A 23,425-nucleotide genomic window follows, 5' to 3' on the forward strand; every position below is an offset into this window, starting at 1 on the left:
CTACGCCAATTCGGTATCTAGGAGTCAATTTTTTTTCCTGATAAACAAGATAATTGTGTAGACCGTTTTAAGGTGGTTAGTCATCCGCTATATTGGCTGAAATGCGGATTACCAGTTCCTTCGTCGTACGGAGTTGCATTCTGAGGTGTGGGGCTCCGGGCTACAGCCCCCAGAAATTCTGAACCTCGTTCCCGCAATCTACCACACCACCTAATCTCGGAAAGCAAAACTAACTTCACTATTTTTGACAAAATGCTTTGGTAATGGCTCATTCGGGCCGAGAGGGAAATTCTACAATTCTCCAACCTACACCTCCAACAAGGGTAGGGCTGCTCGAGTGGTGAGCACAAGCTGGGCACCTCCAGCGTCTCCGGGAAACGTGAACAGGCCCTTTCTCCGGACGGTACAGAACTTCAGGATCAGGGCCCAATGGAGACTGAGCGGACTTAACCCTAACTGCACAGGACCGCGCTCTCCGACCCCTTTGTGGCCTCTCCCAGAGGTACTGGCGGCGCCCGAAGCCAGAAGTCCCTCGTGCGGCCTGCAGCCGGCAGCAGCTGGAGGAGGAGGAGGAGAGAATGCACTTGCCCTACCGTCACAAACGCTGCCGCGCTTGCGCAAGGAAGAACTGCGCTCGCGGCGAAGTCAGTTTCCTGACTCTTGGAGGAAGTGGCCTTGTGTCACTTCCGGCCTCCCTTTAGCTGCCATCTTGCGTCCCCGCGTGTGTGCGCCTAATCTCAGCTGGTCCACCCGAGACCCCTTGAGCACCAACCCTAGTCCCCCGCGCGGCCCCTTATTCGCTCCAACAAGGTACAAAAAGGCTCTGGACGGCGGCGTGGTAGGAGGACGGGAGCGGGGGCGGGAAGTTCCCTGAAGGAGCGAGACAGGGAGGGACAGGGCAGAGGAGGAGAGGAAGGCGATGCGACGGACAGGCGCTCCCGCCCAGGCTGACTCTCGGGGGCGAGGTCGAGCCAGGGGCGGCTGCCCTGGGGGCGAGGCGACGCTGTCTCTACCTCCACCTCGCGGCGGAACCCGAGGACAGGAGCCTCAGGTACCGCCAGGCTTGCGGAGAGTGGCCGGGCCGGGCAGGCCCTGGCTAGGCCGAGGCCAGGCCAGGGCCATGGGTGGGGGGTGCTGGCCAGGCGTGGGGTAGAGCCCTTGATCCGGGCCTGCCAAGAGCGGGGAGCTGTGGGGGAGTGTGGGGAGGCGGGTGCTCTTTGGGCTCCCTGGAAACCCAAATTTGGAGCTCTGCGGGGTGGATTTGGGATCCAGGTTTCGGCCTGTGTAGGACGTTTATTTTGCTGCTGTTATCTTGGGAAATAACGATCGTGGAATGCTAGAGTGAGCTAAACCTATCCTTGCTGAGGATTTCCTCTTTTTCTAGATGAAAGAAACAATCATGAACCAGGAAAAACTCGCCAAACTGCAGGCACAAGTGCGCATTGGTGGGAAAGTAAGTTTTAATAGTTCGGGTTTTTTTTTTTTTTTTTTGAGGCTTAGGTATTTTTAAAAACATTGTTTTTGCACTTCTTATATTATCGGTGACAAACTTTGCCTATCGAGGGAAATTCATGGATCCAGCAAATCCCAAGGAGCCGGGGAGACAAGAGTTAGAGACACAACAGTGAGACGAGCTAAAAACATCGCTTTTGTGTAAATATGTTTGTGTTTTCAGTGTTACAGAGTATAAGTAGAACAAAAGTGTTTCCTAATTTAATTTGTAAGGAAAATGTGTCATTTCAGTTAGATCGTTGTGCGCATCATACCCTTGACTTGTTTTGGCCTAAGTTGTATAAAGTCAGTGCTTGTTTGTGTCTCTTGTAAATTGAGACCTTTCTGTACTGCTTTCTGAACTAAATATTCTTTAGGGTAGTTGCGTATTTTCAAGGGTATTTGAAGATATAGGTACATTTTGGAGATTAAGGGCAGTGACTGTTAGATTTGAAAATATAACCCAAGTAGGTGTATTTCCTTTTCTGACTTTGTATTACTATAAAAATGAGGGAATTAAAGTGACTGATTTTTAAATGATCAGTTTTTGATTAATTGTTTTTTCCTGGTAGATATTGATTCACATCAAGGGGATTCTTTTTTGAAGTTGATTTTTAGATTGTCCTGTAATTTACTTAAATAAGAAGTCCACTGTAGACAGAGGTTTACCTAGTTTGTATTGTTAGCACATTCTTAGTATTTAACAAGGTGTGGTAGCTTGTTGAAACAGAGCATGTCTCTACTTGGTAAAACTTGTAAAGCTTCCATAGTACGTGTTTATTGCCTATTAGTTTTTCCCAACTTTAAGCGTTTAACTTAGAGTCAGCTGTGAGATAGCCAGAAGTTGCACGTAGACTTAATAATATACAGCTTTGTTAAATTACTGAACTTTGCCAGCGGTGAATTTATCCTGATTTTTTTTACTTTTTATTTTTGCTAATGTTAGCAGTCTTCAAGATCCACACCCACATATTTAACAACATTAGGTGTTTCTTGCCCTTTTTAATCAATTGTTACCAGACTGGCCTTCAAGTGCCAGCAAAACTCAAATTTTTGTGTGTCAGTGTTTGGATGCTCTTATATTGGTGTTTTTAACCACTCTTACTTTCAGTACAGTTTCAGAAGGAGTAATTTGAATAATGTGCTTATGTGCAATCTTTTTGTTGTTACTCCCATCATTAGGCTTTAACTTTGGGAGACATCACTTTAGGGTAAAGGAAAATCTTGAGATTTGCTAGGATATTTAAAGCTGATACAAGATTAAATTTTGTGTCCTAACATCTTAATACTCATTTAGCTAATAATACAAGAAGTATTTCTGTAGTCACAGAATATGGAAACATATCTTCACTGTTTAAGAAGCGTACTTATTATGGGATGTGAAATTAGGTGAGTTAATTTTGCTTTAGAGAAAACTGTAGGTGTTAGGTGCTCTTAGGTAAATGTTACAAAAGCCTTTTATTTTCATATCTAATCAGAGCGTTAATAATAATTAAGTGAAAATTGAACTCGACATATGTGAAGTGTCTGAAACCTATAGAAGGTATGCTGGGTTTGTCTTTACAATCTTAGAAATTCCTTTGAATTTCTTAGAGAAGATTATGTGGAAACCAGATACATACATGACCATCTCAAAGTGATTTTTGTTCTTAATAGTTGGGAGAGGTTAGTAACCAGTACTTTTTTTTTTTTTTGTAGCTATAGATATTTTCTTCAGTTAAATAACAAGATTTATTTAAGCCTTTACTATGTTGGATCCTGAGAATATAAAATTTAAGAAGTTTAAAGTCCCTAGATGGGCTTTAGGCCTAGCAGTGGTGATAATTTGATTATTGTCTTTTAAAAAAATAAATAAATAAATCTGTTTTCACAGTGTAATATACATAGTACAATAGTAGAAGCATTTTCAAAATCTAGAGATGGGAATGATTTGGCATAGGGAAAGGGGATAGTTGTAGAATTTAGGAAAGGCACACAAGAGGTAATGACTTGAATAAGATTTTAAAGGATGAATAGGAATAGGGATGGAGGTTGGGGGAAAATGAGGTAGTTGGGTGTGATAGCCTTTCCTTGAGTGCTTTCAATGAGCTAGACTCTTTTGTAGATACTGGGTTTATAGCAACAAACAGAAGTCCTTATGGAGCTTACATTCTAGTGAAAGGAGATAGATGATAAAATGTATTTATCTCTTATAGTAATAAGTGTTATGAAGAGAAATAAGCCAGGATAGAAAGAAATTGATGGGTGAGTGTGGAAGTTGCTATTTTACTTTGGGTAGTTGAGAAAGACCACTTTGACCCGGTGACATAAGACTTGAGATCTGCAGTGAGGGAAAGAGCCATGTAGATGTTCCGGAAAGAGAGGAACAGCATGTGCAAAGGCCCTTGGGTCATAGCCTGCTTGGCCTGTTCAAAGAACAGCCAAGGTTTATTTGGCTAAAGAAGAGGGGTGGTAGCAGATGCAGTCAGGAGTGGCATATTAAGGGCAGGACAGTTTGTGTACGGCTCTTGTAGGTTAAGGTGTAAGGACTTCAGACTTTACTCTTGAGTGCTATAGAAGTCTATATACAGATTCATTTGATTGTTCCATACACTATCTTGCCTGTAAATACTAATTTGGGTGTTGATTTTTATTTAATATAAAAACAGAAAAGGAGTCAGGCACAGTGACTCATGCTTGTAGTCCCAACACTTTGGGAGGCCGAGGTGGGCGGATCACTTGAGGCCAGCAGTTTGAGACCAGCCTGGCCAACATGGTGAAACCCCATCTCTACTAAAAATACAAAAATTAGCCAGCCATGGTGAGAGTGCCTGTAATCCCAGCTACTTGGGAGGCTGAGGCAGGAGAATCGCTTGAACCTGGGAGGCGGAGGTTGCAGTGAGCCACGATTGCACCACTGTAGCCTGGGCAACAGAGTGAGACCCTGTCTCAAAAAAAAAAACAAAACAGGAAAGGTTAATAATTCTGGATGTGGAGTTCTTTCAAATGCTTAATTTAGGTTGACACATGCTACCTCTTTGATCGCTTTTAGAGCAAATGTAAAAAGTAGAACTTTGTGAAGATCATTCTTTTCCTTTCCCATTTTTTGCTTCTATTTTTGCCTTAGCCTGCCGGCTCACTGCATAAGTTTATGATTATGGTAATGTTCTTATACAGATCCAAAGGTCAGAAATGAATTGGAAACTATTCCCATTTGAAAAATATCTGTTGTGGTATAAATGTGCTGTTTTCTTTCCTCTTCTCCCTGACTTTAGGGAACTGCTCGCAGAAAGAAGAAGGTGGTTCATAGAACAGCCACAGCAGACGATAAAAAACTTCAGTTCTCCTTAAAGAAGTTAGGGGTAAACAATATCTCTGGTATTGAAGAGGCAAGTGTCAAATTTTGTTTCTTTTAAAAAACAAGATTTGGCTGGGAAAAGTTAACATTCATGCATTAAATGGGTTTTGTTTTTGTTTTTGTTTTTTTTTTAACTTAGTGACTTCAGAGTCCCTACAGCGTGTTTCTACCATAAATTAATAAATCAGGGAGATCATTAAGTCTGAATGCTATTAGAATGCATATGCCATTCCAGGCAAAATTTCACCTGTGCTTCACAGCGAAATACTAGATTAGTTAGGCAGACTTCGTTTAATAAAACATTTGTTTTTAAAGAGACTTTGGTCAGCATTGCTAATTAAAATTTTTCTTTTCTTAATAGGTGAATATGTTTACAAACCAAGGAACAGTGATCCACTTTAACAACCCTAAAGTTCAGGCATCTCTGGCAGCGAACACTTTCACCATTACAGGCCATGCTGAGACGAAGCAGCTGACAGAAATGCTACCCAGCATCTTAAACCAGCTTGGCGCAGATAGTCTGACTAGTTTAAGGAGACTGGCCGAAGCTCTGCCCAAACAATGTGAGTTTCCTAGTAATGGTTTTGCCAGGGAATTACTCATTTAGCAGCTGATTTCTGATCTCAGGGCTCAGAATGGATATGAGTATTTTTAAGTTTGGAAATGCAAGCTTTAAAAAGAACAGATTTGTAACTGATTTTAAGCAAGTGTCCTTGCTCAAGTTTGCAGTACTTGATGTAGCATGCTATGATCGTTACACTTGATTTTGTGGAATGTTTTCTACTTACTTGATTTGGATCAGATACTTAATATTAACTAGAAATGATGAAAATGTTAATTTGGTGCTTTGCCAATAACTACTTGTAAGTTTGGAATTGAAAAAAGTATAAATTATGAAATTACTTCAGTTTCATCTAGGTAGTTGATATTACAAGTAATCTTTTAAAAATGGCCTGCCAGTATTCTGGCATTTTTAATTACAGTGTGATAGGGATTTTATTCAGGGCAGAAAATAGTGTAGCTGAATATACATCTGAATATGTGGCAGTGTTTCGCTGTTTTCTACCTTCTTAAAATTTTGAAGAATGGGAATGCAGGAGCAAGTCAGAGGCTTATATATGGCTCTTTAGTTACCCATGTTTTTCTAGGTGTTGACTCATTCTGCCTCAATTTTCATTTTTATTGTCACATTGAGTTGCAGGTTCTAGACTGTCAGGGCTTTCAGAGCTGAAGTAGGCTTTTGAAGTATCCCACTGATGCTTGTATGGGGCTAGTACATAACTCTCCTGTGTACATTCATATCCTTGTGTGACAGAGTAGAGTGGATGCTTACCACTCACAGACTCTTAATTTTTTTACTTTAATTTTTTCATTTCAGTAAGTGGTTGTTGAGCATCACCCTTATGCCACACACAAAGTAGTTGAGAAAATGGCATCTTCATTTGTCTCCCAAAATAAATCTTACCATGATTTGGTATGTGGGTTTTACCTGCACTCTAAGAGCTCCCTACTGCCTTTATACTACCTCAGGGCCTATGGTGGCCCAGAGGGATTGAAAGGATGGGTATGGAATTTTGTTTGTTGGCTGTTCCTAGTATTTTAACCCATTTGTAGACATTAGAATATCATGTTATTGATAGTATCGTAGATAAAATCCCAATTGTCCCTTATCACGGAAATAAGTTATAACAATACTTGGCATTTCATCTGTTCTTTTTTTTTTTGGTGGCTATTTATTAAAAACCTAGACAAATAATGTTTACATTTTCCTTTTATAGCTGTGGATGGAAAAGCACCACTTGCTACTGGAGAGGATGATGATGATGAAGTTCCAGGTAGGAACGTTTACTTGAGGTTAACCTAGGGAATCTTAGCAAGGGAGAGTAAGACATCTTTGTAGGATAAATTACCCAGGGAAGAAGGGTGGTAAGTCAAGATGGACATAGACCTTACTTAGAATGAGAAAACTAATGCAATATTAGGTAATTGAGAATTACGTTTATAGACTTGACTTGGCTTGTTTCTTTGTGGGATCCCAAGGATGTGTAGGTATCTAATCTTAAATATTGAATAAATAAGTATATATATAGTACCCTAAATATAACTATTACCTGCAGAGCACTAATGACCCTTGCTCCCTACTTTGAAATTCATGAATTTACAAGAAGGCGTGGAGTAGTTCAGGTATCTTGGGATATATATATATATAATTCTAAAATCCATAGCAGCATAACTCCTTTAGGAATCATGAGACATTTTTGTCTCTTGTTATTGGATAAATTTACTTTCTTCTAAAATATTTATTGGGCAGGAGAATCACTAGGCTCACAAATATTCCCATTTTGCATAGACAGGTATCCTTAGGAATCCAGGAAAATTTTAACATTCTGTGTCATTGTATTCTTTGGTTCTGCTTCCTCATATTATGTTGACCAGTCTGTGAGATGGGATGGAGCCGGGTGGGGTTGGGTGGGGGGGGGCTTTTTTTTTTTTTTTTTTCCTCTCCTTCATTCTTGTTCTTGGGGCTATGACACAGTATTTATTATCACTGGCAAATGAATGTCTTTCCCTCATCACCTTTTAAGATTGATGATGATTTGTAGATTTGGCTTTTTTAAGAATTTCTACTCTTTTCCTTTTCCTAGATCTTGTGGAGAATTTTGATGAGGCTTCCAAGAATGAGGCAAACTGAATTGAGTCAACTTCTGAAGATAAAACTTGAAGAAGTTACTGGGAGCTGCTATTTTATATTATGACTGCTTTTTAAGAAATTTTTGTTTATGGATCTGATAAAATCTAGATCTCTAATATTTTTAAGCCCAAGCCCCTTGGACACTGCAGCTCTTTTCAGTTTTTGCTTATACACAATTCATTCTTTGCAGCTAATTAAGCCGAAGAAGCCTGGGAATCAAGTTTGAAACAAAGGTTAATAAAGTTCTTTGCCTAGTATACAGGGTTTTTTTTAAATTTTATTGACACCGATCTGTACACAGTAAAAAAAATTGCTTATAGAAAGCTAATCATGGTACGTAATATGGCTGATAACCTTTGGGATTTGATTAAAGATTTTAAATCACAGTGTAGTGTAACAAAGGTAGTATAAAGTTCTCATGTGTGAAAACTTTTCTCTCCAACAGTCCTTAGTGCTTCCATGGTATGTGGTGGGTGTAAATACCAGAATAGAGTAGATAAACAGACTCTTCCCCCTGATATTCTCTATTGTAGGCATATGTTAAGTGCCTTTTCTGAATTACCTTGGTGTTACCTCCTTTATTCCTCAATTTGTGAAGAACTAATAGTTCCTTTTTGTAGATGTAACCTGAGGTTTAGAACTTCTAAAAAGTAAAAGTAATCTCCAGATCCCTTCTTTGTAGGATATTTTATAAGGTGACTTGGAAAAGGTAGTGTTTAGAATAGGAGTGGCTCCTGGGTCACTGTCTTTACCTTAAGTGGCAACACTAATGAATAGGGTTATTTTTTTATTTAATAAAAAATGTACAGTAAAATTGAGCATATACAGTTAAAAGAATTTGTAATGTCTGCCACCATAATCAGGTTATCAAACAGTCTCATGGTTCCAGAAATCCCTCAACATCGGGTTACTTTAAACATTTTTACAAATTACAATTAAAACAATTGTGTAGTCTGAACCAAGGCCATTTGAGGAAGAAAAGTTTCTACTTGTAATGATAATTTATTTTAAATTTTCATAGCAATTTGCAAGTACCTTTTGAAAGTACTATACAGCTGTATCTAAAAGCCGCTATTAACTGTAGGGAAAACAAAGTTTTGAGTAAATAGTATTTGCACATATTTACATTGTATTTTCCTCGGGATGTTTATCAGTTTTGTTGAAGTACACTGCTACAGTGAGAAGAATCCTGAAGTCTCAGCTGTAACAAAATTATAAAAACTAAATGTACATTTGCAGACTCTTGTGGGTCAGGTTGGGCTGTGCTTATATAGTCACACTAGGTCCCACACTGATGTCAACACCTGTCTGGGACATTCAGCTTCCTGGCAGAGAAGATGGTGGGTCATGTGCTTGCTGGCTCTTAAAGCTGTTACAAACATAACCAAAGCAAGTGGAATGGCTAAGCTGGAGGGCAGTGGCATGGGGCCTGAGGATTTATGTTTCTGACAAGTTCCCAGATGATGCTAATGCTACTGGCCTACTGGCCCTGCTTGGAGTAGCATGATTGGAAACATTCTCATTTCAAGAAGCATTGGGGGTGACTGACTGACAAGCTTGTGGAGAATGCCACTGTCTGGATATCTTTCCAGTTTGATCTAGGCCTAGCAGAAAGGGACTAAACAGAAGTGCAATCGATTTCCAGGTGAGGCCTGTCCCAGCATATCTTGCTTATTGGACAGATGTTGTCTAAGGTTAAGCCTGTTGTGCCTGCACTCAGCAACTTCTTTCCAACAATCTAAAATTATTTCTTCAGCTTATTGTGTAAATAAGGGTGTGTATTGGTGGCTATGGATTAATTTGGCAAGTTTTTCTTGTTGTCTCTTCAACATCAAAATAGGTAGGGTTATGTTACAGTTAGAAAGGACCAAAAGTCTAGTTGCTACAAAGGTTTGTCACATTTGAAGTTTGTGGTTTACCCATGGTAGGGCTCTGCTGTACTCAGAAACATCTAACTGGGACATTGCCAGTCTCATGATAGGGAAAAGGTGGAGAACAATCAGCTGGCTCTTTCAAAGTTATGCTGGGAAGTGATGCATATCATTAATAAACTTCCTTAGCCAAAGCAAGTCACGTGCATAGTAGTGGCTGTGAGACTGGGGAAGTATAACCCTCCAGGGTAGCAGATATTTTTGGATAATAATACAATCTACCATATCCTTGCAATTTTTCTTTAATTGTCTACAGTCCCTTTAGCTGCTGTTACATGTAAAAAGCACTCTACCACCTGTTTTGTGTCTTCTTTGCTTATAACCCCAAGAAAGAGCCTCATTGTACAGACAAGAAAATTACCTTTAAGAGGTGAAATTACTTACCTCAGGTCACACAGCCCCCCAGGTGTTAGGATGAGATTCAAATCCATGTCTGCTCTTTCACATTCACTACCTGCTGGAAAGAATTTTAGACCCTGGCAGACTAGAGGGGCAGACTGGAACAAACCCGTTTTTAGCTGGAAACAGACATCTGTTTTGATCTGAGAGCTTTTAGGATTAATACCCTTTATTTGTTGAAATAATTGAGCTAAAATACATTTGTTTCATTCCCATAACCCTATGGTTCACAGAACAGAAAGCTACATTCGAAAATTTGGAAACAAATGAGCTGAAAGTTAAGATTTTGGTCTGACTTCTACTAATCATTTTTTTCTCCATTAATGCTGGATTCGTGTTCTTCAGTAGCTCTTCCCTCCCTCTGCCATCCCAGTAAGATATATATGAATGTATGTGTATTATATATAATATGTATGTTATATATATTATACACATATATAATATACTTTTTTTGAGAGAAGTATTAAGGCAACTAATAGCAGTTTTCAGCTTTTCCAAAAAAATGATTAGAAAAGTCTTCTATTTACATCAGTTTTCATCGCTGCAATCAGCACAGTCTTGAATGCCATTTTTGCAGCGAGTTCTGGGAATGCAGGCACAGTCAGCAAAGAAAACAGTATCACATCTCCAGCCTGAGCACTTTGGGCACTGTAAAACTAGACAATTTTATTTGTTTTTAAAACCATAACTGTTAAAATGTCAAGGTAGACTGAAAAAGATATTATTGGAAAAGAAATTGCCCCCTGGATCTTAAAAATATTTGTGAAAACTGCCCAGCAGGGAAATTGCAGATGTTTATTAAAGATTCTACATGTTTGGGTGAAAGAATTTGTACTTTGAAAAGCCAAGACAAGTACTACCCCTCACCATCAGCCTAAAAATAAACATACTGACATATTACATAATAAGAAAGGGTACCTTTGAGTTTGTATGTTCAATCAGCAGGGAAAAGAATCACTGCTAATTGGCAGCTAGCGAGAAGAAAAGGATCTCCTTATAATTTTAGTCTTTATTTGCCAGAGCATTGTTATCTGTAATTCCTAGCATTTCTATTTCTACCCTCCACAATGACCAGACAAAAGGCAGGAAATTATCTATTTAATGTATTTCTTATAGGGCTTTCAGATACTAATTGGGGCCACGAGGTATTGGAATTGCACCTCTGCCATGGTTTTATGAGATTGTGGGGTGATCAGGTGTTTGCCAAGTATTAAACTACTGTAGGGAACAGAATGAGGGGAGGAGAGAAGGAGGAAAGTGAGGGAGGAAAAGCAAGGAAATGGCAAAGTTAAACAAAAAATTTTTTTGAGAGCCAAAGCACTCAACAGAATTTTGTTTGATCTTCACCAACGTTTGTAAAGAAATATAGAAGGAATTTGATAGCAGATAAGAGCTGTCTATCAAGATTATTTCCTTTGGTAATTCTTACAGAACTGGCTGTATTCTTAGCTAGAGAATTCATCTAGTTTAAATATGCACAAACTACTGGGAATGATAGAATCTTAAAATCATGGATGTATCCTTAAGGAAGGCTTGTAAGCACGAGTTAATTTATGTAATTGAAGTATAAGGGTAGCCACTCCAAGAAGCCATTAAAAAATTAATGACATATTTTCATTTTTACCTGATTCATCTGAGCAATCACCACAGTCATTTCTTGTGTCACACACCTTGTCCATATATGTCCAAATCTTCTGGTTGGGACACTTGAATGTCAAGTTTTATGGGAGATACTCTGTTGGGCATTTGACCTGTATTAGACAAAGGCATTCTAATAGAAAGCATTCACGTACAATAATGTTTTCATATAATTCTGAATAATTACTTGTCCACCTTACCACAGTAGGTAGCAGATTCGTCTTCCCCTTGACTGCAGTCCAGTTTGCCATTACACAGCTGGGAGGGTGGCAAGCAAGTGCTGAGGTCCTTGCACAAGAAGCCCAGTTGCTGTGAAGCTGTCGTGCATTGTTGATGTGGTAAATCTGGAAGATATTTATTTATTTATTTAGAGATGGAGTTTCGCTCTGTCATCCAGGCTGGCATGCAGTGGCACCATGTCAGCTCACTGCAACCTCTGCCTCCTGGGTTCAAGCGATTCTCCTGCCTCGTCCTCCCTAGTAGCTGGGATTACAGGCACCTGCCACAACGCCCGGCTAATTTTTGTATTTTTAGTAGAGATGGGGTTCACCATGTTGGCCAGGCTGGTTTGAACCCCTGACCTCAAGTGATCCACCCGCCTCAGCCTCCCAAAGTGCTGGGATTACAGGCATGAGCCATGGCGCCCGGCCTAAATCTGGAAGATTTATAAGACAAGTATTAAATGTTGACACATGCATTCATGATCATGAACATCAGCTTTAATAACAACATGCCTCTCTTCCCCCTTCTGCTTCTTACCATCATTCTTTTTTTGACCGAAGTTTTAGCTGTAACCATTGTCCTTTTCCCCATTATTTCTCCTCCCTCTTTTCTTTCTTATTCTCCCTCATTCTTTTTTTGTAATACTACTGTATGTGGGCAAACAAACATACACTCACTACTGCTGGAGAAGTACTGGAAGGTGCCTGGGAGAGGGTCCATAGGCCTAGGCTCCGGCTTGAGCTTTACCATGGGCTGGTTATGTAGCCCCCTCCGTTATTTTCTTAGCTAGAAATGAGAGCATGGATAACACTATGCTGACTTCATGGGGATACTGTGAGTTAAATTGATCTTATTGTTTAAATGTAATTAGTCTACCCCATTGAAAAATGAATGGGAGGTAGTCAAAATAATGTGAAAGGTATTTTTTAAAATTTCAAGTGCATAAGTATTAGATGGTAGAAGTTAAGATGTAAATAGCTCATTGGTAACATTTGTATCTCAGACACATTTACACCTAAATAATGTATACCCAGAAAATTCCAGATGGGTGTGTAGAGTGATAAACAGGCTGGAAATACTTTAGGTACCTGATTTAGAGGGGGTGAAGGCTTGGTAAAGGTGCATTTTACCTCTTAAATATTTTATAGTTGGGACTATGTTGACAAGAGGCAGATAACACCAGTTTATATCCCTTAATCTAAGAGGTGCCTGGCATTGTGGTTTTAGGGACAAGAACTGTTATGGTCTGATAATCTGCAAGAACCTGTGTCATTTTTCGTCCTCTGAGAAATTAACACCAAACTAGATTAGAAGTGAATCTGACTTGGAGGATTATAGTTTGGGAAGGAAGCAAAAGTAGGCAATGGAACCTATCCTGATGCAGTTCTAATGCCTATGAAAGGAGGGGGTTAATGAAGGTCTGTGTAGGAAGCCTTAGACTGCAGCCAGTTTTTTTTTTTTTTTTCTTTTTTTTTTTTTTTTTGAGGCAGAGTCTCGCTCTGTCACCCAGGCTGGAGGGCAGTGACGAAATCTCTACTCACTACAACCTCCGCCTCCTGGTGTCTAGCAATTCTCCTGCCTCAGCCTCCCAAGTAGCTGGGATTACAGGTGCCTGCCACCACACAGGGCTAATTTTTGTATTTTTAGTAGAGATGGCATTTCACCATGTTGGCCAGGCTGGTCTCGAACTCCTGACCTCAAGCGATCCTCCCGCCTCGGCTTCCCAAAGTGATGGTAAGGCGTAAGCCATCATGCCTGCCCTGCAGCCAGTTCTAAGAAAGTTTCAGACAGGCCAAGGTGGAGTCTTTGAGGTAAAGTCACCCATTAGCAGGGTCCCATGTCTTGAGGGATGGGTAGCACTAGCAACCCCACAGTGCTCAGTCATTGCCTGGGGACTGTGTGGGGAAGAGTAGCCTTGGCATGAATGTGGTGGTAGGTCCAGACAGGTGGTGGCTGGCGCTGTCAGTTAATGGAGCTTCCTGATGCAGATGCTCTTGAAGGAGACCTGAGCAGAGCACTATTATTGGCACATAATATGTGCTCAATAAATGCTTTTCTGAATGAGTGTTCAAAAGGTAAAATGAGAATCCAGATCTTACCCTTAATGTCCCATTGTGTAGAACCCTACTAACTCCCAAAGCTGGCTAGGATCGTGAGTCCAAAGCTGTTCTCATCAGGAGATCAACACCCTAAGCCTTAGGTTTGTTTGTTTGTTTGTTTGTTTGTTTGTCTGTTTTCATGGCAATTTGATGAGTCAGTTTCCCATATTTCAAATCTATCACTTTCTCTACACTCCATTTCCTTCATTGAAACCACACAAACATTGCTTGCTTTTATCATCTCAAAAGACTTCCATGGCCCTACTTCTGGCAGCATCAAGGTTCAGTTCTATAATCAACATGCATTGCTGAAGGCATTTGTCCAATAAGCATGTAGCAGGGCTGGGATTAGAAGGATATTGCTTGTCTTCAAGATGCATTACAGAACAGATAATTACTGCACCGTGTGGCCAGGAGCTGGGTTAAGGTTTATGCAGGGTTTGTGGAAGCACAGAGGTGGCACACCTCACTCAGTCTGGGGACACCTGAGATTAGTCTTAAACCCTCTATGAGCCAGCCATATAAGCAATGGAAGAAGGGCATCGTGGCAGAGGGGAGAGCATCTGCCAGATTGTGGCGAGGGGAAGCGTGGTGTGAATGTGCGAATGCGTGTGTGTAATGCAATTCAGTGCTACTGGCCCATAATCCTCCCTTATTTTTCACTCACCCGCACCCCTTAAGTACTCAGTGTTATTTTTCACCTCTCTTCCTCACATACTTCAAGTTTGGTGAAGGGCGAAGTCCTAATCCTTTGTGTCCTACCAGAGGGTACACAGTTTCCATCTCTGGCAAACTTCTTCCCAAACCTCAATCTAAATCTGAACCCCGCCCCCCCACCGCCCCACAAGGTGTGGCTCCAGTTCTCACTTTCATGACCTTGTCCCTTCAGCATCAGTTCTAGCTGATTTCTCTCAAATTACTGGAAAATGTATCATCTCACTCAATCTATTTCCTGGTCGTATGCTGTTCTGTATTGTCCACCACTGTTTCACCAGTCTCCTAATCACAGCGGAAACTCCTGGAAGGTGGAAACTGTATCCCGACTTCAGAGTCAGGCTGACCTGGATCAGAAACCTGGCTTATTAATGTATTTTCGATATGCTCTGGGGCAAGTTGCCTCCCCCCACCGACTCTCAGTCATAATGGTAATAGCACCCTGCAGGTTTGTTAAGAATAAAATAAAGACAAGATGTGTGAAATGAACAGAGCAGTGGCCGGCACCTACCACATGCCGAACATTATCAGTAGACTCACCCATTTTGGAAATATATGGAGTATAAATATACCCTTGTTGGTTGAGTGAATTATTGATAGATTGGTCTCCCAGAGGTGACACATACTTGCAGGTTTTACAGGTATTCCAAAGGTGATCCCAAGACCAATCACAGTGATGATCACGCCCAGCACAAGGACTGCCATGCAGGAAATCAGAAGACACAGCCTGCGGGGAGGCCAGCTGTGATCTGTTACCGCAAAACACACAAGCACAAAAGAGAGTCTCCACCACAGCACAGAGGCTCACAGTGGGCATACAGGGTTATCTAATCAGGTGTTGCCCAGGTTTTCTCACTGTGAAAGGCAGAAGCCAAAATTATTAGACCTTGAGTATGTGCTTTGAGTGATAGTGGTGCTTTTCCTGTCTACGGTTTCTAATTGGATCTTCTGGCAACCAGCCTTATGATGAGTGAGTATTGCTCCCCTCGTTGTAAAAATGAAGCTTTACCATGAAGAAAGAGGTACCAATGAGGTGAAGTGAGTTCTCAGGTTTATGCTGATATAAGTGGAGCCCAGTCTTCTGGTTCCTATCTGGGTAGGGCTGCTTCTATTATGCCAGTGTTTCCCGGGCCACACCCCAGACTACAGAATCAGACTCTCTAGGGGTTGGACCAGGAATATGCACATCTTCTGAGTACCTTGAGTCATCCTTAAACACACACAAATTTGAGAACACAGCCCTATACCAAAGATGCCAGTCTGGGCAACACAGTGAGACCCCATCTCTACGAAAAGTTAAAAACCAGAAATAAACCAGCTGGGTGTGGTGCTGCACACCTGTAGTCCCAGCCTACTGGGGAGGTTGAAGTGGGAGGATCACTTGATCCCAAGAGGTTGAGGCTGCAGTGAGCCATGATAGAGCCACTGCACTCCAGCTTGGCAACAGAATGAGACCCAGGCTCAGAAACAAAACCAGGCCAGGCATAGTGACTCACACCTGTAAACCCAGCACTTTGGGAGGCTGAGGCAGGCAGATCACTTTGAAGTCAGGAGTTCGAGACCAGCTTGGCCAACATGGTGAAATCCCATCCCTACTAAAAATACAAAAATTAGCTGGGCATGGTGGCTTATGCCTGTAATCCCAGCTACTTGGGAGGCTGAGGCAGGAGGACTGCTTGAACGCAGGAGGCAGAAGTTGTAATGAGCTGAGATCGTGCCACCACATTCTACCCTGGGCGATAGTAAGACCCTATCTCAAACAAAACAAAACAAAACAAAACAAACAATAACAAAAAAGCAAAGATGAAATGCAGACCATGGTTTTGGGATCCAATTAGACATGCCAAAGGACAGTCAAACATTTGCCATCTGCTTGGTAGTTTCTGGAATAAGCAATCATTGAAGAACAGGAAGCGGGAGCTGCTTCTGTTTTATTTAGAGTGGCTTGGCACCATGAGCAAGAACTTGCCTGACCAGTTTTTTTGGCACACCATGAAGAGAAGGAGTGCTCAGACCACTTGTTATTTTATTTTATTTTATTTATTTTTTTAAATAAAGACAGGACCTCATTATGTTGCCAGGCTGCTTTTGAACTCCTGGCCTCAAGCAATCCTCTCACTTTAGCCTCTCAGTGTTGGAATTACCGGCATTAGCCACTGCACCCAGCCTCATGATTATTTTTGTCAGTTATAGCAGCACTCCTTTTTGCAAACAACGATACCCACCTTTGATATTTCCAGAGTGACCCATTGGCCAGAGTTGCTGAACAGCTCTGAACCTTCCTCAGGGGCTGAGTCTGGAGTTGTGGGATCTCTTGGGCCCCCACCTGAGGAACTAGCACTGAAACTCCCTTTTGGGTAAACAGTATATTTCAACAGAAGGGAGATGGAGTGGTGTATTTTCATAAGAGCCACTTCTAGACTCTAATCTTTTGTCCCTTTGGAACTATGTCAAATATACAAATTAATGCTTTTAGCTCTACCGTTGGGATAGTGCTTCAGAATTAGCAGCTCTGTCACATAGCTATGAATATTCACATTCTTGGTGAAGAAACTTAGGCTTGAAGAATCTAAGTGTCACAGCCTGTCAGTGGTAGAAACAGGGACAAGAAGGCAATCAGACACTCCGAGTCTATTTGCCACACCAAAAAGCCCTGCAGAAGATCCTCACTCTGCCAGACCGCAAGGACCCTGCAAGCAAGGCCTTGCTCCTTGAACCAGATCTGGGTTCAATGTTAATTTATTCTTCCCACAATAGCTACAGCCTTTAAAATGTTCTTACTGTCTTGGCTGGTCACAATGGCTCTTGCCTGTAATTACAGCACTTTGGGAGGCCAAGGTGGGAAGACACTTGGACCCAGGAGTTTGAGATCAGCCTGGGTAACATAGTGAGACCCCGTCTCTACAAAAAGTTTTGTTTGTTTGTTTTTGTTTTGTTTTGTTTTGTTTAATTGGCCAGTCGTGGTAGTGTGTACCTCTGATCCTAGCTACTCGGGAGGTTGAGGTGGGTGTTTATTACTTGAAACTGGGAAGTCAAGGCTGCAGTGAGCCATGATTGCACCACTGCACTCCAGCCTGGGTGACAGAGTAAGACCCTGTCTCAAAAAAAAAAAAAAAAAGAAAAGAAAAGAAAAGAAAAAAATTGCCATAGGGGAAAAAGACAATAAAAGTTTTTACTCTTTGACTTAGAAAACCTTTTTTTTTTTTTTTTTTTTTTTTTTTTTGAGACAGTCTCACTCTGTCGCCCAGGCTAGAGTGCAGTGGCGCAATTTCAGCTCACTGCAAGCTCTGCCTCCCAGGTTCACGCCATTCTCCTGCTTCAGCTTCCCAAGTAGCTGGGACTACAGGTGCCCACCACCATCCCTGGCTAATTTTTTTGTATTTTTAGTAGAGACGGAGTTTCACCGTGTTAGCCAGGATGGTCTGACCTCATGATCCACCCACCTTGGCCTCCCAAAGTGCTGGGATTACAGGCATGAGCCACCACGCCGGGTCCTTTTTTCCTTTTTTTTTTTTTTCCGCGACAGAGTTTCACTCCTATTGCCCAGGTTGGACTGCAGGGGCACGATTTCGGCTCACTGCAACCTCTGCCTCCTGGTTCAAGTGATTCTCCTGCTTCAGCCTACTGAGTAGCTGGGATTACAGGCGCCTGCCACCACACCTGGCTAATTTTGTACTTTTAGTAGAGACGGGGTTTCACCATGTTGCCCAGGCTGATCTCGAACTCCTGACTTCAGGTGATCCAACCACGTTGGTCTCCCAAAGTGCTGGGATTACAGGCATGAGCTGCCACGCCTGGCCCACAAATCCTACTTCTGAGGCTCTATTCTAAGCATACAATTGGATATACACAAGAAAGCTTTAGACATAAAGACTTTTTGTTGTTGTTGTTGTTGAGATAGGGTCCTGCTCTGTTCCCCAGGCTGAATTCAGTGCAGTGGTGCGATCACAGCTCACTACAGCCTCCAACTCCGGGGCCCAACTGATTCTCCCACTTGGCCTCCCAAAGTGCTAGGATTACAGGCGTGAGCCACTGGGCCCAGCCAATATTTTTTAAAATAGTATCATTGATAATAGGAAATGCTAAATGCTAAATAATGCTAAAATGCATATTAAACAACTGTTTACTAAAAGCAATCAAAATAAGGTACCCAATTTTATATATAAAAGGTACTTGAATGTGTAAAACAATTATATGAAAACACTAATTATGAAAACAAAGACTAGGGGAGTCAGAGGCTATCTCTGGGTTGTGGCTCATTTGTTCATCATTCATTCCTCCAGCTAACATTTATGGAACATTTACTCTGTGTCAAGCACTATGCTCTATATATATAGATACAAAGGTAAACAAGAAAGATACCTACTTTGCCCTTGGTGAACTTACTTAGTTCTAGATAACAATGTGGTTTTTAGCAAGGAGGTTTGTGTCAGAATCATCAGAAAGTGCTTGTTGAAAATACACATATTCAATACCTCACTCCTGAAGGCTGGGTTCACTGAGTCTGGGATGGGGTGAGGCATAATGTAATTTATTTAAAAATCTCTCTTAGTGATTCTGAAATACAGGCAGGATGACAGTTACTTTTTTAGAATAAAGGTCTCCAAACTTTTATGATTCTATATCCCTTCAGTAACAAAATAACTAATTTATTTATATAAAATTAGCATTCTGGCCTGGTACAATATCTCACGTCTATAATCCCAGCACTTTGGGAGGCTGAGGCGGGTGGCTCAGTTGAGGTCAGGAGTTTGAGACCAGCCTGGCCAACATGATGAAACTCCGTCTCTACTAAAATTACAATAGCTGGATGTGGTGGCATGCACCTGTAATCCCAGCTACTGGGGAGGCTGAGGCAGGAGAATGGCTTGAACCCGTGAGATGGAGGTTGCAGTGAGCTGAGATTGCACCACTGCACTTCCAGCCTTGGTGACAGCAATACTCTGTCTCAAAAAAAAAAAAAAAAAAAATTACATAAAATTAGCATTCCCTCATTATTTATTTATAGATTATAAACCTGTACTAGTCCACTAATATGCATATTATTGTAAAACATTGTTTTACAATATTTAACTCAAAATTTAAATTTAAGAAGGATGAGATTAAATATACAATGTGAAAATAAAGATCATAATATTTTCTCTTCTAATCCTACTAGATCATCTTGCCCACATTGTATGATCCATTTGGAAATTAATTCTCTCATCTAAAGGATAATGAAGCTGTGAGAGACAACAAAGAAAGAAAGCTACTTTTATTTTGTTTTGTGTTTTTGAGACGGAGTCTTGCTCTGTCGCCCAGGCTGTAGTGTAGTGGTGGGATCTTGGCTCACTGCAACCTCTGCCTCCCTAGTTCAAGCCCTTCTCCTGCCTCAGCCTCCTGAGTAGCTGGGACTACAGGCATGTGCCACCACGCCCAGCTAATTTTTTGTATTTTTAGTAGCAACAGGGTTTCACTGTGTTAGCCAGGATGGTCTCGATCTCCTGACCTCATGACCCGCCTCAGCCTCCCAAAGTGGTAGGATTACAGGCGTGAGCCACAGCACCCAGCCCAGAAAGCTACTTTTAATAAGTCATTGCTTATTTAGCATCATAGCCCTCAAGGGTATCCAAAAATCTAATGCAAACATTAATAATTAAAATGAAATTAGATCTAAAAATAGGATTAGACATTAAAATAGACCTGTGACATTAACATAAAAGTAGAACAAAGCATGTTGTCTTAGTCCATTTTCCACTGCTATAACAGAATACTACAGACTGGGTAATTTATTTTTAAAAAGGAAATTTATTTCTCATCGTTCTGGAGGCTGGGAAGTCCAACACCAAGTTGCCAGCATCTGGTGAGTGCCTTCTTGCTGCATCACAATATGTTTCCAACACATGAAATGTGGGGGATACGTTCAAACCATAGCACATGTATTTATTACTCCAGTGCCTATTATATAATTGCAAGTCATTCCACTGCAGGTCAGCAGACATGAGAAAACGTTATGGGGTCTCTGTGTCCCCAAATCTGTCTTACATAAGCCATTAACAACCAAGAGAGGAGGGGGAGGACTTGTACAGACAGTTCCTTCTAAATGATGAGGAGCTTACACAAAGCCTGAAGGATGAGGTTGGGACAGCGGGATCCTGAGGAGGGACTGGGGGTAAGAAATGGGGAATACTTGAAGTGCAAATCCTCACTCACTTGTCTTTTGGCGGAGGCTGATACATGCACATACGCGCGCGCACACACACACACACACGCACAGGCACACAGAGCAAGGGTTTTCAGGAAATTGAGCTGAGGTGCCCAGAAGGCTTGCACTCTCTCTCCTAACTTGCTGCTGAGACCTCATCTGATGCAAGGCCAATTTCTATACTCAAGAGGGCAGCAGAGAGCAATGAATGGGTCCTGATTCAATTTGCCGTCTTCAGCACACGGGCCAATAACCACCACCCTTGTTGCTTGCTGGGAGCATCATGGACCCAAGGTCTGGAAGGGCCAGAAGATACTCATGCCTGTCCCATGCTACTCAGGGTGGTTGACCAGGACATTTTAAGGCACTTGGAGATAAATCTCCAGCCACTTACCCCTGCCATTATGATTGTGTGTTCCGTTTGTAAGCACTGTGAGAATTGTTTAAGTACCTTCAGACTCTCTTGTTTACTTTCAGAGAGGCTGTGAGGTAAATGGAATTCATAGGATCATTTTATAGATGAGAAAACAGATGTCCAAAGATGTGAAGACTTGCCCAGACTTCAATAGCTGGTTAGTGACAGGGCTCGACTTGAACCCAAATCTCCTTAAAAAGCAAATTTAGTTTATCCTGTGAAACTCAACATTTCTCAGAGTTCTTGGACAGTATGTCAAGATTCTGCAAATTCTCTGTAAGAATTAAAATTGTTGTCTTCACTGTGATAATTATCTGTAACACAGATGAATATCTTTAAATAAAGAGGCAACTCCGCAGAGTTGCCGAGTGACACCTGTACTGCTCAGTGTTGGTTAAGTGAAAGGTTTCTTTCTCCTAAGTTATAACCAAAGGCTGGGAAGTATTAGAACTTCTGTTGTGCGTGGAAACAGGCATTCTTATAAGTTATGTTTTGAAACTCACAATAGAGAAACAGACTAAATGAAGACCAGACTTGACCTAATATTTTTCTATCATTAGCCCCCAAAGTAGCAATTTAGTTTCTACAAAACATGTCCATCACATTAATTGAACATTGAAAATTTGAATTTTATTAGTCACATGGTATTTGCTTTCAATTTTTTTCTTTAATTATACAGTACTTGCTATGTTTTGGATGTATACGCCCCTATGAAATTCATATGCTAAAATCTAATCACTAAGATGATGGTTTAGAAGGTGGAGCCTCTGGTAGTGCTTAGGTCATGAGGGTTGATGAGGGCTCCAGCCTTGTGACCAGGATTAACGTCCTTACAAAAGGCTGCTGCGAGCGGCCTTGCTCTTCCACTCTTCCACTTCTGAGGATGCAGCAAGAAGGCACCAGATTGGAAGCACACAGCAGCCCTCACCAGAGACCGAGGCTGCTGGGGCCCTGACCTTGGACTTCCAGCCTCCAGAACTGTGAGAAATAAATTACTATTACTTACACGTTACCCAATCTGTAGTATTTTATTACAGTAGCCCAAAGGGACTGAGACAGTAATCTACAATCATGGAGCTCATACACTGTTTTATATTTGTAGGTATTGAAATAACATTATTATAGAAATGAACATGATAGCAACATGGTGAGAGCTGGAGCCTGCAATGACTTTTCAAGAATATGAAGGGATCCCTCCATCACTTGGGTTTGAGGAACAGACAGCAGAGGACCCTGCCTCATCTCCTTCCAGTCCAGGACGTCTCATGTCGAGAGCTGCTCAGGCTTCTTTTGCTCCTCTCTCCTCTTCAGCATATCAGCCCTTATTCTTCTGTGACTCTGACTCCACACTCAGCTCCTGGGCACCTCAGGGGGGTGTCCATCTTGGGAAATGTTTTGGAACCCTAATCTAGTCCAGTTACCATAATTTACACATGAAGGAACTGGGGCCCAGATGGATAAAGTGACTCATTCAAGGGCACTGGAGATTGGAGCTGGCTTTCCTGATCCAAAGCCCAGAGCATAGATCCCCAGGAAAAGCACAGGGAAGCAGCACTCACTACTTCCCACAGGCCTGCTAATTTCCTATTTCAAAATGGGAGCAAGGCTAGACCACAGTCACGGCTGCAAGGCATTATAAGAGGCATGACCACTGGTGTAGAGTTCTCCCCACCCACCTCCAACACAGTGATTAAAGGCCCAGCATTGCTGGCCAGGTGCGGTGGTTCATGCCTGTAATCCCAGTACTTTGGGAGGCCGAGGGGGGCAGATCACCTGAGATAGGGAGTTCGAGATCAGCCTGGTCAACATGGTGAAACCCCATCTCTACTGAAAATATAAAATTAGGTGTAGTGGCACATGCCTGTAATCCCAGCTACTTGGGAGGCTGAGGCAGGAGAATCGCTTGAACCCGGGAGGTGGAGATTACAGTGAGCCGAGATCGCACCATTGCACCCCAGCCTGGGCAACAAGAGCGAGACTCCATCTGAAAAAAAAAAAAAAAAAAAAAAAAGGTCCAACATCAAAGCCTCCCTCTTCCCCGCAGATGTTGAATGATGAAGGGCAGTCACTGCCCTGGGGGTCGGCAAACCTCAGGCTGGACTTGGATCTGCCAAGGAGGAGCTGGGCAGCCTTGGGGAAGCTATTGCTACTCTTCAGGCTTCCATTTCCTCTTCTGTAAAATGACCAGGATTACAGCAGAATTTCAGTGTTTCCTAATCTTCTCTGAAGATAAAAATCCCTTGGAATAGGCCAGGCATAGTGGCTCACGCCTGTAATCCCAGCACTTTGGGAGGCCGAAGTGG

The 23,425-nt window shown here is 41.8% G+C and overlaps 1 protein-coding gene across 4 annotated transcripts; it reads left to right on the plus strand.

Moving 5' to 3' along the window:
* The first annotated feature begins 694 nt into the window (after positions 1-694).
* BTF3 (basic transcription factor 3) lies at positions 695-7,775 on the plus strand. 4 transcript variants are annotated; one of them, XM_015140197.3, is made up of 6 exons: positions 695-810; positions 1,385-1,453; positions 4,746-4,859; positions 5,190-5,391; positions 6,607-6,663; positions 7,474-7,775. In XM_015140197.3, the coding sequence occupies exons 2-6, from the start codon at positions 1,385-1,387 to the stop codon at positions 7,518-7,520; spliced, it is 489 nt and encodes a 162-aa protein (XP_014995683.1). In that variant the 5' UTR covers positions 695-810; the 3' UTR covers positions 7,521-7,775.
* Positions 7,776-23,425: the final 15,650 nt, after the last annotated feature.

The sequence above is a fragment of the Macaca mulatta genome, chromosome 6 (assembly GCF_049350105.2).
Source record: "Macaca mulatta isolate MMU2019108-1 chromosome 6, T2T-MMU8v2.0, whole genome shotgun sequence".
Taxonomy (NCBI): Eukaryota; Metazoa; Chordata; class Mammalia; order Primates; family Cercopithecidae; genus Macaca; species Macaca mulatta.